This window comes from Paramacrobiotus metropolitanus, unplaced genomic scaffold, assembly GCF_019649055.1.
Source record: "Paramacrobiotus metropolitanus isolate TYO unplaced genomic scaffold, Prichtersi_v1.0 Parri_scaffold0000127, whole genome shotgun sequence".
NCBI classification, from domain to species: Eukaryota; Metazoa; Tardigrada; class Eutardigrada; order Parachela; family Macrobiotidae; genus Paramacrobiotus; species Paramacrobiotus metropolitanus.
Window position 1 is genome coordinate 111,145 of NW_026570347.1, and position 15,651 is coordinate 126,795.

Here is a 15,651-nt window from a genome sequence, read left to right on the forward strand (position 1 = left end):
CCATGAGCCAGTGAGAATGTGAGGAGGAGCATAACGAGCCGAGCGACAACAAGACATTCACTGCGAAGTTGGAACCTAGTGGTGGCCATGCAGTTCCTTATGGTGAGACAGCACTCAATCACCCGGAGGTGGATATTACGTAAGCGGCTTAGAAACAGATGTTTTTTTACTCGTCTCATCAGTCGTATGGATTTCGAAGATTTCGAAGAAGAAGGATTTCGAAGATTTCGAAGAAGAAGGATTTCGAAGTATGGATAATTAATTCTGTTTCTATCCACAGGACTTCGAACTGTGGGAGTTGCGGGGCCATGAAACCGGACGTCACTCGCCTAACAGTTGAACTTGGAATGAAGATGCGACAGAAAACAGGCGGAACACGAGCACTAGCGTTTTGCGAGTTACGACCATAGCATGCTGGACTTCCTTGTGGATTTACTCCAACTTGACAGTTAGTGACTCAAGAGCTAACCTTTTTCTTAACCTGAGAAACCTCAGAAAACCTTACAAACCAACTCTCAGAAACCTGACAGCAGAAGAAATCTAAGGGAATTTCATTGCCGAGCGAATGCACTTTCATATTCGAAGTGGTCTTGCGCGGTAAGGTAAACCTTTTGGGAAAATTTGTTTCCGCCGGCAGAAAATTCTTTCTTAATTTTGGTTACCGATCGCTCGGCTCAGTTTTCGTTACATCCATTGAAAAATGTAGCAAGATGCAAACAAAACTGAAAACAACATTGATATTTAATTTATATAATTAGCCATAGTTAGTATTTTACACACACTGCCGTGACCCGAATACAGATAAGTAGTAGCTTCACTAGCTTGTGCCGAAATTCGCGCAGGAGTTTTCTTACACAAATCGCAGTTTTGATTTTGCAAAATAAAACAGCATTGAAGGACGCTTAGAGTTAGACATTAGCTGACAATTCGGGCTGGAACCAGCACACAAAAGATGGGATTGCCATTCTCGTCCTTCAAACTCCATTGCACAACGACACTGATCTGTAAATAAATTACAGCGTTAAGTCAGTATTGGGGTACGAGTATACGTCAGAATGCATTATCAGCACAGGCTTATCACTTATTAGCTATTAATATTACGGCCGCTCTAGAAATAAGTTTTAAGCCGGTAGAAAGTACGAGCTTTGTCTTACCGAAGGATAGATGTTCTGGATGAAGAGGTTATCCTGGTAAGTATAGGTTTGTCCAGCAGCAACCGGGCAGGTGATACCAGACCCTTGACAACCATCAGGATTGGGAAGCGGGAATTTGACGGGGATCTTATTGATAATGCCGTACACTTCCGATGTCAGTTTGCTGCTGGCTTGGTCTGAAGCAAGTCAGGAAATATTTAAATGCCATTAAAACCACCATATGTAACCATTAGCACATTTTATAAAATCTATTGTCCATGTTGTATTGATTATATGATTTAGAATTTAAATGAAAAACGCCTGTTGCTTAATAAAAAGGCGGAAATACGAATATACTCTGCAGTGCGCACTGGCTTAGGCTGCATAGCTGTCTGAATAATATTGGTATTTGTACCACTTGACATTTGACACTACTAAGCGCTTACTGGGTGTGAAATTGACTTGAAAGGTGACATTCGTTCCCTTCTTCAGATCGCAGGGCTGCGAAGAGCAGGGCTCCACGACAACATAGTTGCATGTGCCAGTGGCACCGGGAAGTGCCTTAGCGGTGGGCAATTTGGACGCTGTTACAACAAATCATAAGTATTTAAAGATAATACTGCGTTTAACAACAGAAAAAGCGGGAGCTGGCCGCAAAATCTCTCCGTTTCTCTTATCCAGAATTGTCCAACCTACATTTGCAGTTGTTGCATGGCATCTGGAGAGCCGCCGCAAATCCACAGAGGACAGCAAACAAAACGACGTATTTCATCATTTTTAATACCGAAGAGTTAAACGACCTCGAAGATGCGTAGGCAAATTTGTTGAATCTGCAAAACTGGAGGGTACCAAAGCCAAGCGCGAACTGCAACAGTGCCTTGCCGATTACGAATGACTCCCACAGCGTCTTAATTACGTTTACCAGGCTTTTATCCGTTCTCTACGCTACATTTCGATTCGCGCTTTCTTAATCACCCGACGATAGATGGGGCTTCCCTTTTACTTGTATCAACAGCGCCTTCGACAACAATCTGACACCAGATAGGCTTTTCCTCTCAAAGGTCAAAGTGCAGCGCCGTCTTCAGCCTATCTCGCGCTGTCGTGTCAGTTGTGCGTACAACCCGCCAACAACTGGAATTACTGGATACAGAAAATTACTTGGTTGTTTAATTTGCTGCAGTTCACTGCGAAAGTTTACTCTGTAGCGCTGATATCCTATCGTAAGCTGCTATCTCCCAAATCGACCACTTCGAGGAAGTAATGCTGGGTTTCAGTGATACAAATGTGTCAGCTGCAAATTATCATATCGGCAGATTCTCTTCTTTTAGCATAGGATATGAGACAAGGCTAAACAATGCAGGTTGTAATCTATCGGACATTGCACATCGATTCCGCTGATTATGGAAAACAAACGCATTGATCTTCATTTTCATGGCTGAAATAAAAAATTCTGCTTAATCATATGTGGATTTCTTCTCCGGGAAAAAGTGCATCCCAATTATTCTTCCACGGATTACGCTGCTGCAGATCGGCAAGAGATAGCCCATTGCTGTTTGCAATATCCCACGCTGTTTCTCCACGTTTTACGACGTGCACCCTAAAACAATTTAAATATGTCCATATGGTCGAAAATTTTTCCAACTGATTTAAATGGCCAAAATAAAGTACAGTAATACATTTTATTATTTTTTATTATTACGCTATTTGCTTATATTTGTCACAGTACTGACACTTCAAGAGACAAGACATCAGCAGTACTACAAAGTGGTATAATACTGTGCAGTTGCCGAACTTATATTTACAATAAGCGATTTACCTTCCTCCTTTTTTTCCTGTTGACTGCGGTAACGCGACACATAATTTTTCTCCCTGCGTAATAAAATTCAAATCCGCTTTGCCCGGATTGAATTCTCGCAAATCTTCCAACGAAATCTCATGCAATTTGGCAATATTCCACGCTGTATCTCCAGTTTTAACTATGTAGGTGTTGGCGCAGTTATTTGGTTTCGTGCTTGGTGTGGTGGTCAGCACCGGAACGTGATTCGCCGATGCCACTGGATGGTTAATGGAAGGATTAGCAATGGGCAGCATCTGTGGCGTTAACGCTGGATTCAGTGCGCCGGGAATAATCGCCGGGCTTAGCGCCGTGACATTAACATACAAATAGGGTGTCTGTACGTGGATGGGTGTTTTGGTTTCCGGTGACATGGTCAGCATGCGTTTAACGGTCTGCAGTAATGGGAAACGAGATTGATAACAGCCGCCTCGAAAGTCATCCAGCGTCATTTCCCATACAAAAACACCCGCGTATCCACTTTGTCGCACCCACATGACCTATCCAGAATAAAGAGCAGTTTTAGCTAACTAAGCAGAAAAATAATTTTTTTACTGAAAAGTTTGTTTTAAGTCTAATTATTTAATTTGCTGTTCTGAGACATGATGTGTCATATTAGGTGTTCTGTAGTGTATTTTGGAAATAAAGCGTATGCCGTTTTCGGCTGACTTATAAGTTTAAAATCCCATGGGAAATTAGCTACCGTGATGGAACTATACATATTACTTATCGTTAATGGAACTATTAAGAATTCTGTTTGCTGTAAGCTACTGTAGCAATAACGTCTTCAAATCATACTTAGCGGAATATATAAAAAATTGTCAGCAACGTGAAACCAGAGCAAAGTGCTGCAAAACGCTACCTTTTGACGAATGCTTTCCACGTCGTCGTAGCTGACCCACACGTGCTGTCCACTGGAATAGGGAACCCGTGCGTATCGATCGAAGTGCCGACGCAACTGTCCCGATTTAATAGCGGCGCAGATCTCATAAAATCCCAAAAAACCCGGCTCTTCGGTGAATGCACCACCGGGTGCCGTGCCAATGGCATTCACGGACACGCCAGGATTGTCAGGGGTCAACAAAGCCCACGCCCTTCCGTACAACGCCAGACCGACGGAAATAATTGACTTTGGTATACCGACGGCCTCCCATTCACGCACCAGTGTTTCCTGGTTGCAGTAAAAATTATTTTCGGAGGTTATACATTTGCAGGTAAATACAAGTAAAGTACTGTGATCTACTTACGACATTTAGTCCCTGATGAGGATCTGATGGTGATTTTATCAGAGGAGCATTGTGTCCAGTTTTGTTCGGTTCCCACGTTGGGCCATGGAAATCATAAGCCATGAGATTCATTATATCCAACGTTCTAAGGGAGTACACGTTCAATGAATTAGTGTTCTCCACAATAAAATTATTCAGTGAATCAGTGCTATATTGTTGGTTTCTAAATTTCAGCGGTACTTTCATTCATATTTCACACTCTACATTTTATTCCATCTCTACTGATGGTGAGTAGAGTACAGCATCTCGTAACAATGTGCATTAGCCCGTTGTGTTATTTTACTACGACTTCTCTTGTCTTTACAAAATATGGGTTACGCGTACGAGTGTAGAAAATTGCTCGAGAAAATGCTCGAGAAATTGCTCGAGAAAATGCAACCGTTATTTGTTTATGTAGCCTGCCCGATTATTATTCCACTTTTACAGGAAGCGATCGCAAATTCGCAATAATGGTCAACATAGTCAAATTATGCACCAACCGTGCCATAACCAACGGGTTGTAACCTCCTCGAGATGCCGATGCTACCGCTGCCGCTAATAACAGTCGAGGTCGCGAAAGCAATCTGGCTTCTGCTTCAAATGCCACTCGTAGTTCCTGAAAAGCGATATTTATCGATATATCATAATAACAGCTAACGCCATGCACAGATATGGGAGTATTCGTAGGGTTACAATATTGGCAATAACCGGAAAAGGTTCACAGGTTACAATATGGTTCGGCAATTCACAGTAAGTTTCACATCATGTATTTTATTTAGGATGGAGACCTTTAGCAATGCAGTGAAAGCCTCTCCCATTGAATGCGGTGGATATTCCCAGTCGATGTCCAGTCCATCCAATCTGTATCCGAATAGATTGCCTCATTCATTAAATATATATTACTGTAGCTACTACTTTTGTTTTTACTGGTCAGGTGTTTCGGTGTCTGTACAGCGCAGCCCGCACGACAGATTGAAACAATTAGTCTAGAATGTATTTGTTGTGTGATAGCGAAATATGCATAATGCAGTTGTGCAGGCTAATTTTACTGGGACAGATTGAAGCGGGAAATAAAACAAGTGGCATACAAAAGTATAAGTACTTATTTATTGTTTATCGTAAAAAAACGGCGTAAATCCTTACCCCCATTGACGCAATCTGCTTAATACTGAATCCACAAAAATTGTCCGATTCTCAGCAGCAGCAACCATAGATGGAAACTGATGCGATAAATTCCATCCTCCCACGCTCAACAATATTTTAAGCTTTGGGAAATAAACCTTAAAATTGTTGAGCTGATGGAATTTCACTGTAAATATTTCGAACTCACAATAAAGGGTGCGTTTCCGCTACAGTACGTACCATGTTATGACAAGGACGGCATAAATTTTTTAGTGAAGGCATGAAAAAATTTGGCATAGCCTATGAACGATTTTTAATTCAATCTTTCTGCATCGCGTACGTGTTTCACCTCATCTTGTTATAAATTTTATTTCATGACTGCATTATAAATACTTTATTAATTTAAAATACTGTACTATAATATTTTCTTAGCGGTTTAGTTGTGTTCCTTACATTCATCTGACGGTTTCACAACTAAAAAGTTGTTATGAATCCCCGCGAAAGCATAGCAGATGTAGGTGCACATGCTGGGATCGATATCCGATATTTCGAACCTGCCGGTTCCGGGCCTCGTGTCCGCCCATTCCGGTAGATAGCAACCTCGGTGAGGTAATTCAAGTTCTGGTTCTGCACGTAAAAATAAATGTTTCATTATCAATTAAATTAACCTTTCAGTCAGATGGGGAATGTTGTGGGACAACTTTGTCCTATGGCCCCATTACAAGTACATATTGCTGAACTGACCAATATCCTGGAGAGCATCTATTGTGGAAATAAATATAACAAAGATCGATATGATAAACACACATTGCGCGGAGTCAAGTTGGATCATGCTGGTTGTAAATGCAGAAGTTTAGACATTTGAACCAGAAGAACGTAATCCACAAAAGAAATGTCGGCTGTAGCTATTACTGTAACAAATCCGTGCACAGAAACAAGCTCGGAAAAGGACTAGTTGTACTAAATGATACACCGTTACTAAAACTGAATTAATTCAATGGCATCCTTGATTGTTAGTGTTACCATTAATTTTATGCTTACCTTGAAATACTTTTTCTCCAAGTGGTCAGTTTGCGCTGTCTGCTACAATGCTGGATAACCATGTTGTCATACATTTTTAATACATAATCGATAATAATTTAATATCTACACAATCGCAGCCAATGTCAAACCTGCTACCTAATCGCGCGTGGTCAATTTATTGAGACTGAACTTTTTTAGACCATTTTAGGTTTTAGTCGCCTTAGATTTAGGCATGCCCATCCCATGTGTTGTAGACTTGTAGGTATATATATAGTATACCTACCGGCATTCTCTTCGCAGTATAAGAGTAAGTATCAGCTGTATACGTATTGTACACAGTTTATAGTTTGTGTCGCAGTTCTATTTGAGTACAAAATATAATGCAATCTTAAAATTGCGATGCACATGCATGGCATGTACAATTCACTTTTTTACCTTTTACCGATAAAGTTAGTCGGGAATCTCGAAATAGGCAGGTTAAATATGCGATATCGTGGTTCATAATCATGTTTCTTTTAATTTTCTCAGGTGAGCGCAGTTTTGTCCAACATACAGAAATATAGAAAGCCAACATTTTTTAGTCAACTTCTACGTAAGTAGGAAACGGCCACGCAGTATTTGGATGGATTTAATGGACTTCAACGAAATACAAACATTAACGGAAACATTATTCTGGTAACGACATTTATGCGCTTGTACAAAAGTAACATACAAATACAATGTAGTTCAATTCCCCTAGCAATGATACTAACAATCGTGAGTTCGTAACTGCTTAAACAAAAAAATTATATTATGTTGAAATACTGATTAAGTGATCAGAACTTCTTTTTCATAATCTCCTCGTGCTGCTCACATCCTTTGACAGATGCAGCATAATTGCAACCCAGAATCAGTGGATCGAATATAGTGCCCGGACCACAAGGGAATCTGTAAGCCTTCCCGCCATAATCACAACTGCAGTACGCGCCCATGCAGCTTCCCAGGGCGTATACTCCCACAGCGCGATCCAAACAGAACTTTCGATCGCATTCTAAAATATTTCAGGAGATAAATTTCTCAGGAATTTACACGGTGTATGACCGCGCAGGAATAGCGAAAAAACACACAATCGCAATACCGTGTGTTGCTCATAAATCATAATAACCGCCCACATTGCCACAATCCTGTCTACTTCATTGGCAAAATAAAATGCAAAAAAATTCGAATAATTGTACAGTAACCTTTTATAATTGTATGCAGTAGTGCCTTAACAAGACTGAAAAGGTACGCGGCGGCGAGCAACACAGTACTAGTGTTACGTCTTTCTAAGGTGGTCATTTATCGTTTGAAATAGATAATTATAGCAAACAGCTTCGTTTAACTTTGTTAAAATCATAGCACGAATGAAGGTCTGTTATCTATGCGCCTTCATTCGTGCTATGTTAAAATACAGTACGTACATGACATTACGCGCGTACATTACATTACATTATATAATATTACGTACATTACGCGCGCTACTGTAAAATCGCGATCATACTAAAGGCGTATTAAATATTAGCATTTATTGCAGAATGCAGTCCCTTACCTCTTTTTTCTTGGAATTTCTCGATTGTAGTCGCACTAAACACATTTTCCACCGCCTGAAGCGCCGCAAACGAATCTTTTCCACAGCTTCCACTGAAATCTTCCATGCTCAGCTCGTAGAAATAAACACCTGCGTAACCTTTTTCCATCAGCCAGCGCGCCTTGATGGTGACGCTGACCACGTCGTCGTAGCTGACCCAGCGGGTTTCGTTGTCGTGCGCATACGGGGTCATGGTATCCGTATCGAAGACCCGCGTCAGGGTACCATTCGCAATTTCTTCACAGATATCATGGTAGAACATTACTCCCGGTTTGTTAGCATAACCCACAGCTGCCGCGGCGCCGGCCGCTGGAGCGCCGGCTTCGAAGCGGTGGACTTTCATTAAGGTCCACGCCGGTCCATATAAAGCCAGTCCCAGCACCATTTTCGATCTTGGTATACCCGCCGATACCCATGATTCCAAAGAGTATTCCTATGAAAAATTTGGCAAACAATCACAACATTGCCACATTCGGAGTACACCAAGATGCGACCAGGTAATTGTAGCACAATCTTACTACTGTTCCCGAATGTGAGCCGGGAATGGAAGTCCAGTACAACGGGGAATTATGCCCGGTTGAGGATGGCTGTGCCTCTGGATTGCGGTAATCGAACGTGTGAACTTCTACAATGTCTACTGAACTGCAACCAAAAAATAAATAATGAGATTTTATATGTGAAAATTAGCGGTGTTTAGCAACGTCATAAAATCGCCTTTAAAGGTAGCCTTATACAGTCCTAACGTTTCCATATAAATGTGCGTACTCGTATAGTTCCCAGGTACTGATGGTAAGATGCAAACTTGTTGCCAACAAAAACTTAAATAAATGCTAGTAACCTGGAAATGAGTGCCGGGTCGATTTTTGACATTTTTGCGTCTTGACCAACATGCGTTCCCAGTATTAGGCGAGGCTTGGTGGAAATAGCTTCCGCATCGAATTTCGATCGAATTTCCTGTAACCAATCCGAACGCTGAAGTCCTTGTAAACAGTTTTATCTAATACAGTAGATATTTGCTAAAAATGCACGGTTACTCAAATTTTAAGCCAATGCAGTCACGAATTATTAAACAATTTAATCAAAACGAAAATATTGAAAGTTTCTGTAGACTTACTTTTATGAGCATTGCCATCACATTAGCACTGGCATAGTCTACGAGATCCGTACGGAGTACAATCCCATCCAGATTCCATATTCGCAGCTTTTCGAGGACCGTACTCACGAAATCCATGCGATTTTGCAGGAACACAAAGTGATTGGTCAAATGCTCAATCCCCGCCGGATCCGTGTGATTAAGAATCAAGAACAAATTGATGTTCGGCACTACTGATCTTGTTAACTGAAGCATGCGGATAATTTCTGTAGAACAACAAGCAATAGCTTTATTAGCGCGGGAATACTACAGGTACGGTTTTGGGCAAATTAAATACCTTCGTCTTTTGGTTTTATCTGCAATTCATTGTCCTGTATTGTTGCGTAGCCGTATGTGATGTATGTGCACAAACTGGGCTTGAGATCGCTCAGCTTGAAATCTTTGCTGGAAAGGTCATGGACCGTTTCTCCCAGTAAGTAGCAGCCGCGGTGAGGAAATATCAAGCTCGGATGGATCGGAACTGAAAATCATAAAATATAGTGTTCAACCGATTTCATTATCAGCAAAACTTTCCCAAAACTTTTATGAATTTTAATCGTTCGTAATCGTTAGATGTCTTCATGATCCAATATAAAACAGACCACAATGTAGCGCATGCTCTGCCAACGCTTCGAAATTAATTTATGCACTGTGTTTCCGAGTTTTCAAAATCCATTATGCAATATACCAAAAAAGTGCCGAAATCGAAATTATGATTTGGAGGGAATGCAAAAGCTTGTTGAGCGACGATTTCGTATTCCGTTCCTTAAACTGCAACATAATTATCAGCGCTGGCCGCGCGCGCCGACCATGCAAATTCAACAATCTGTTGTTTGCTTACGTACCTTCAGAATTTATTACGCAAATCAGACTGCCATAGATGGCAATAAAAATTAAAGAAATACCGAAAAGCCGTCTGAGTGCGATCATTTTGACAAAATTAATTAGGTAAAAAACAGAACTGATACATAGCTCCTGATCTCCGTGAGCCGACTTTTTCAAATAAACACGCTAATTTAGATCGTGCATTGCATGCTCATCTGGACCACGAATAAGCAAGAGGGCAATAAAATAATTCCCCACAAAAGTAATCACTCTTTCCAGCGATTTTGCTTACGATCTGATTACACGTAGACACACTTCAACATCTACGCGACTACAGTACATCTAAAATTAACGATAAGGCTAGCTTACAATTAACTAATCCAGGTTGAAAACACAATGCGTATTATACGACAATTGTTCGGATTTGTACTGGGTGTATACTTGCGAATCAGGTCCATATGTTGCCTCTTTTGCATTAGATGCCTCTACCGGTTTGCTTGAAACGACTTGGGATGACACAGTTTAATATAATTGTTAATCATTGTAACGCTGTGACGATTAAATGATTAGTCTGTGCTCGTATAAGTATAACTGCAAATTGAAGCTTCTTCCGAACATCAACGCATTTAATGGAGTGGCATTTAATAGAACACAATTATTTAATAACAATGCTCATCTAAAAAATAAAAACTGAACGCCGACCAGAAAGACGAGACTTGGTGCAGTTGTTTGAAAGCAGCAAACGCGGTTTATATCTCATGAAATGTCGCAAACCAACCGTACCGTACTTCTCACAGGGTCTGCATCATTGCAGTATTAAATTATTCGTAAATATTTTAGTAATGGGATCAATGTACAATTCATCTTTTTGCGAGGCATACAATTATTTTCACTTTCTGGGAAATCTTAAGCCGCGGATACAGCTCTATGCACAATAAATACACATTGCTTGCCATAAGAATTTTGCATTTTTGTATAACAGCACATACAAGTCTGTACAAAAAATACTTATATTATAGCATACGATACAGTAGAACGAGAAGCTGATCCTTTGTGCAGTTAATGCAGGGAGTAATTCTGGAATAATAATATCGTTTAATCATCTTACTAGGTAGCCTTCTAAGGTTCAACCTGTGCGGTGGCTTTTCTTGAAATTTTCGTGTATTGGATAAATATTGACTGCCATCGCTTCCAGCACCTTTTTCAATATATGGCACCAGGTTAGTAACTCTAGTACAAAAAAAGCTTTCACCACCACCAGCGATTATTATCTTGGACGCGCTTTATAAAAAATAAGCCGGACTATTAGCAATAATTCTGAAAAGACACCAGGAACACAAAACATTCCACAATCGCGGAACACCTTAATTTTCGATGCGGAACTTTTGATACTTCTACTGGGACTGCATGTTATGTACTGTATATGCCGCACCACAACAGTGTATCTGTACAAACCAGACGCGGTTATCTGGAAGTGTAGCTATACATTCAGATGATATATGCAGCTAATTGTCAGCTAGGCGGATAGTTGTTACGTAAACAACCCCAAGGCATAGTAAAATTTTAACATTGTAAGGAAAATCTGGAATATATATAAAGCGAGCACGGAGTTACAACAATAATGCGATCTAAATTGTATTCTCCTCATTGGGATTTTCTATTGCTCAGCGTTCACCAATCAGCAACATGAGAACCGTAGTGACCCTGCTGTTGTTAGTAGCGGTGGTGCTCCTTGCCTCCGAAGGTAATTGACCCAGCTCCGTCCAACATTTCTTCGCGTAGTAGTGGTTTATGTTTTCGTTTTTAAATATCGCTTTACCAGCCGGTGCCTATGACTGCTGCAAATGCAAATGTTTCAAGGATAGTTATTTATGCACAGAAATCTGCATTTATGTAGTTTAAACTGCACCTGTTGCGTTTAGGTGTGGATGCTTGGAGAGGTGGATTCGGAGGTGGTTGGGGGCGCGGCGGATTTGGGCGTGGATGGGGGTAAGCAAAGATTTAAATTGCCTGATATTATTACGTATGAATGTGTAGAATAAAGAATACAAAAATGAATAACAGCAAAACATATGGGATAAAAACTTCTTTTGCTTCCAGATTGGGAGGTTGGGGATGGGGCGGATGGGGACTGGGCTGGGGTTGGCCTTACTATGGTAAGATTAATACTTTTAGCACAGAACCATAATTCCGCACATGTCAAATGAATATAAATTTTGGAAGGTAATCGCATTTGTTCCTCTTTTGAGCAGGCTATGGATGGGGCTGGCCCATGTGGGGGGGATGGGGTTTGTATGGCAAAAAGTAAAAGTGCACCCTTTGACCTTTGCCAGCCGGCCATATTCATCGAATTTGGCATTCGATACCGTGATATGTTTTCCTACTCACCTGAATTTATGTGTACAGCGGACATAAATTACCATTATGTACAACCGTTCTCAATGTGTACCAAAATATTCCTGTTGTTGCGTTTAGCGGCTTTCGGTAGTAACTTGTAGGAGCATCTGTGCTCCAAGACTCCAAATTGAATAAAGTTGCTTGCCTTTGGGCTTTGAGCACTCTCAATTTTTGCTAAAATACTGTGTTAGACCTAGTTAACATAACCTAAAAAAACACGATAAGTTATCCAACCTTTGTTATAATTAATCACAGTTGCGCTACGACCGAATCTTAACTGGACTAGAAAACCTAATTGTTACGAGTAATATTTTCTTACCATCTCTGATATCTCTAACATACTGAGAACGACTAGGTATGCCTGCAAACCATTTCGCACACTGAAATAACGCCATCGCTGTGCTTGCTTTTCCATCACTGCCGAAAATGATCAACAACAACAACTGGGCATAAACAATGTCTATCACCAATTAAGAAACCTGTTTGTTTGGCATTACATCAAGTGTTCTCATTGAAAGCGAAAACGGAAACATTATCGTTATGGCTGTTACTGTGAAAATTTAGCTAAGGATATGGACAAGGTTTACAGTTTGCCGCAACCACGGTTTTATGGCATGATCAACAAGGCTACAAGCACACATAGCGGCAATTGAATGCACGTAAAAAATGTAGAGGGGATAAGAAATGCTTAGCATATAATAAGGTAAAATATGGGTTTTTTGCTCTGCTTTGTTTCTTCAGACGTGACTAACAAATACACCGGCTGCGTTTGAAAATTAAATAATCCGCTAGACATTTTCCGAGGATGCAGCCACCCCTCAAACCATAATTGGAGGTTAATACTGCATAAAAAAATACTCGAAACAATTGGAATATTATAGAAATTTTTAATTAATATTGTCGAATCATGCATATTTAGGCATAAAAATAATACTTTAAGACGAATAGTCTGGAAAACTGGCGTGCTCTGTTTTATAACTTTCTACAGAAGTGCAGTGGCCGTGCATCCGGGCCTCCGGCTCACATGCGGTTAGGTGAATTTAATTTTTGGTATTTTCTACTTTTTTTATTTTTTAATTTTTTTACTTTCTTTCTGTACTTGTTTGTACTTTGTAACTCACTTCATCATAAATTTTAAAGGCATTCTATATACATTTTAAGAAATACTGCGCGCCAAATGATTTGTAGTAGCAAAACACATTTATTCTCGAGGAAAATCAAAAGGATAATGGCGCATAGTCGCAATAAATTCCTGCTGCAACCCTTATAGCATTGAAGCGGCAAATATGTATGCAATAAAGCATTATCTAATAACGAGATCACAACTATATAGTGAGTGACCTATAACTACTTCGAAAGATCTACAAGGTACAATGCGGTTGCTGTCAACGATTATTATAAGCCTGCCAGTTCTAGATATTCCTGCATATTCGAAGGAAATTTCTGAGTCCTAGAAGCTATCGAACTTTGTAATTATGACTATTTAAAACTGCACCATGACTTGCACATCCGGCTATGTACGTCTTCAGAAAATCGGGGCAATAATAACATACCACTGAAGTTACTGAACAGTTACAATAATTGGCTAAATATCTGGATTTACCACCCCCAATGTGTTCTAGAGAGTTCGCGGCTTACCATGCTGTCCGTTTTTCTAACAAAACATAAACACATGACAGAAACATTCCTTGAAAACACTTGATCAGACGGTAATAACCTGCTGCCTGTAAACAAGTTTTTTGCTAATATGAAACATAAGGAAGAATTAGTCGACACATTTCCACACGACAAACGGATATAGTACCGAAGTATATAACAAAAATTCGCTATTTTCTTTTTTTAGCAGTTGCATGCCTTTCCATGAGGACAGCTTGAATACGCAAAGATCGATTAAGTGACCATAAGAGATTTTTATCACAAGTTTTAAACAGTGAGCTTTACTTATTCAAAAAAGATGAAGTTTACGACTTGCTTATCTGTGCTGTTGTTCATAGCACTCTTCGCCGGTAAGTACTACGAGTAGAAGTTGAGGTGTCCGCAGTGCTTTGGTTGCTTTTAGCCGGTTTATAAAAAACATTCAACTGCAGCACGGTCCACAATTTTAAAAATAACTATGCCTTCTGTTTAACTTCAATCCTGGAGTCAAACTTCCAAAATCTGATGTGACAGGGGATAATAACGCTCCCTGTCACATGCATCATTTGTGTAGAGCATCTAAGCGTACGTGGAGTAAACAAAATGTTTTTGCTGATAAATTTGGTTATCGACAAAAAATTTAACTGCAGTCAGAAAATTACATGTACAAGTAATAGGATGCCCTGGGTCTGTATAATTCTAAAACCGCATAATTTTAGCGATTTCGGTGGATGCCCGATGGTGGCGTCATCATCGCCATTGGTGGCCAGGATCGTATTATGGCGGATACTATTCATACCCTGTTTATTCCTATCCGGTCTCTGTGGGATATCCTTATTACGGCGGTGGATATTATTCGTCGTGGGGATTCGGTCGCCGATAACCACTACCGGTGACCTTTCGGGATGATGCCTCATGGTAACCGTACGTGCTTCGCGCATCCAGTGTACATGATAACCTCTCCCATTCTCAATGTCGAGGATGATTCCGTGCACCGTTTCGGTGACTTCCTAAGCAACTTCAGCCAATTTCAATCCGACGTCATTTAACCACACATCCCACTGTCTGTCATTTGCTGTCAGCTGCATGATTTGAAAATCATGTAACTGACTTCCGCTTTGTGCAATGTAAATTGGTGTAAACAAATGTTTGAGAAATTTGCCATTCCCGGTAACAAATTGTCTCTACTCGTCCTTAATTATTTGTTATTTGTTGCAACCACGCGCATAAAGTGTGAAGTGACTTCAGAACTGTTCTACCATTAGATTTCGATTTCTTTGCTATGCGTCAGCGTTCAGTGCATAAACATTAGCGCCATACCTATGGGCCAAACAAAAACTATACCGTTTGTTACTGGCCATTTTGGCGACTTTTAAATAATTATAATGATAATATTGTTTTTTTATACCTCGTCACCCATATTTCTGCGAACCTTTAAGAAATGTGTACGAGTACTGTAACATATGTACATAGTTTTGTACTCGTTCGTTTGGCATTTAATGAACTATTCGCAATGCGGCATAAAATAATATTAACTTATTTCAACCAGCATAAACGCTCCATATAGTGTACTTACAATATACAAGCCCGTTTTCCAACCTGTAGACCGCTGTAAGCGCGACGCAGTGAATAGCGCACAATAAGGCTAGATTTTATCTACTCTACACTGCATGCATTGA

The 15,651-nt window shown here is 40.2% G+C and overlaps 3 protein-coding genes and 1 long non-coding RNA gene across 4 annotated transcripts; 2 read left to right on the forward strand and 2 right to left on the reverse strand.

Annotated features, from left to right (window-relative positions):
- Positions 1-723: 723 nt before the first annotated feature.
- Positions 724-2,046, reverse strand: LOC129598654 (NPC intracellular cholesterol transporter 2-like). The gene is made up of 4 exons (XM_055496655.1): positions 1,830-2,046; positions 1,580-1,717; positions 1,155-1,330; positions 724-1,002 (listed from the first exon to the last, which is right to left on the reverse strand). The coding sequence occupies exons 1-4, from the start codon at positions 1,906-1,908 to the stop codon at positions 916-918; spliced, it is 480 nt and encodes a 159-aa protein (XP_055352630.1). The 5' UTR covers positions 1,909-2,046; the 3' UTR covers positions 724-915.
- A 400-nt stretch (positions 2,047-2,446) lies between these two features.
- Positions 2,447-10,066, reverse strand: LOC129598688 (probable chitinase 10). The gene is made up of 17 exons (XM_055496712.1): positions 9,961-10,066; positions 9,414-9,596; positions 9,098-9,342; positions 8,822-8,937; positions 8,502-8,625; positions 7,945-8,416; positions 7,200-7,407; positions 7,090-7,145; positions 6,099-6,116; positions 5,808-5,981; positions 5,376-5,541; positions 5,021-5,093; positions 4,733-4,848; positions 4,215-4,338; positions 3,830-4,138; positions 2,950-3,467; positions 2,447-2,730 (listed from the first exon to the last, which is right to left on the reverse strand). The coding sequence occupies exons 1-17, from the start codon at positions 10,043-10,045 to the stop codon at positions 2,592-2,594; spliced, it is 3,126 nt and encodes a 1,041-aa protein (XP_055352687.1). The 5' UTR covers positions 10,046-10,066; the 3' UTR covers positions 2,447-2,591.
- Positions 10,067-11,508: 1,442 nt separating this feature from the next.
- Positions 11,509-12,488, forward strand: LOC129598656 (major prion protein-like). The gene is made up of 4 exons (XM_055496656.1): positions 11,509-11,684; positions 11,863-11,929; positions 12,041-12,096; positions 12,193-12,488. Exons 1-4 carry the CDS (start codon positions 11,627-11,629, stop codon positions 12,246-12,248), a joined length of 237 nt encoding a protein of 78 aa, XP_055352631.1. The 5' UTR covers positions 11,509-11,626; the 3' UTR covers positions 12,249-12,488.
- A 1,559-nt stretch (positions 12,489-14,047) lies between these two features.
- On the forward strand, positions 14,048-15,222 carry LOC129598657 (uncharacterized). Its single transcript, XR_008691779.1, has 2 exons — positions 14,048-14,343; positions 14,692-15,222. It is a non-coding gene; the product is annotated as an uncharacterized LOC129598657 (long non-coding RNA).
- Positions 15,223-15,651: the final 429 nt, after the last annotated feature.

Coding starts and splice junctions, on each gene's coding strand:
- LOC129598688 (XM_055496712.1), bottom strand. CDS start 10,045: ATGATCGCACTCAGACGGCTTTTCGGTATTTCTTTAATTTTTATTGCC. Junction 8,417..8,501: donor GCTCACATTCGGGAACAGTA/GTAAGATTGTGC, acceptor AATTTTTCATAG/GAATACTCTTTGGAATCATG. Junction 7,146..7,199: donor GAGGAGATTATGAAAAAGAA/GTTCTGATCACT, acceptor TTGTTTAAGCAG/TTACGAACTCACGATTGTTA.
- LOC129598654 (XM_055496655.1), bottom strand. CDS start 1,908: ATGATGAAATACGTCGTTTTGTTTGCTGTCCTCTGTGGATTTGCGGCG. Junction 1,718..1,829: donor GCCATGCAACAACTGCAAAT/GTAGGTTGGACA, acceptor TTGTTGTAACAG/CGTCCAAATTGCCCACCGCT. Junction 1,003..1,154: donor TCCAGAACATCTATCCTTCG/GTAAGACAAAGC, acceptor ATTTATTTACAG/ATCAGTGTCGTTGTGCAATG.
- LOC129598656 (XM_055496656.1), top strand. CDS start 11,627: ATGAGAACCGTAGTGACCCTGCTGTTGTTAGTAGCGGTGGTGCTCCTT. Junction 11,685..11,862: donor GGTGCTCCTTGCCTCCGAAG/GTAATTGACCCA, acceptor TGTTGCGTTTAG/GTGTGGATGCTTGGAGAGGT. Junction 12,097..12,192: donor CTGGGGTTGGCCTTACTATG/GTAAGATTAATA, acceptor TCTTTTGAGCAG/GCTATGGATGGGGCTGGCCC.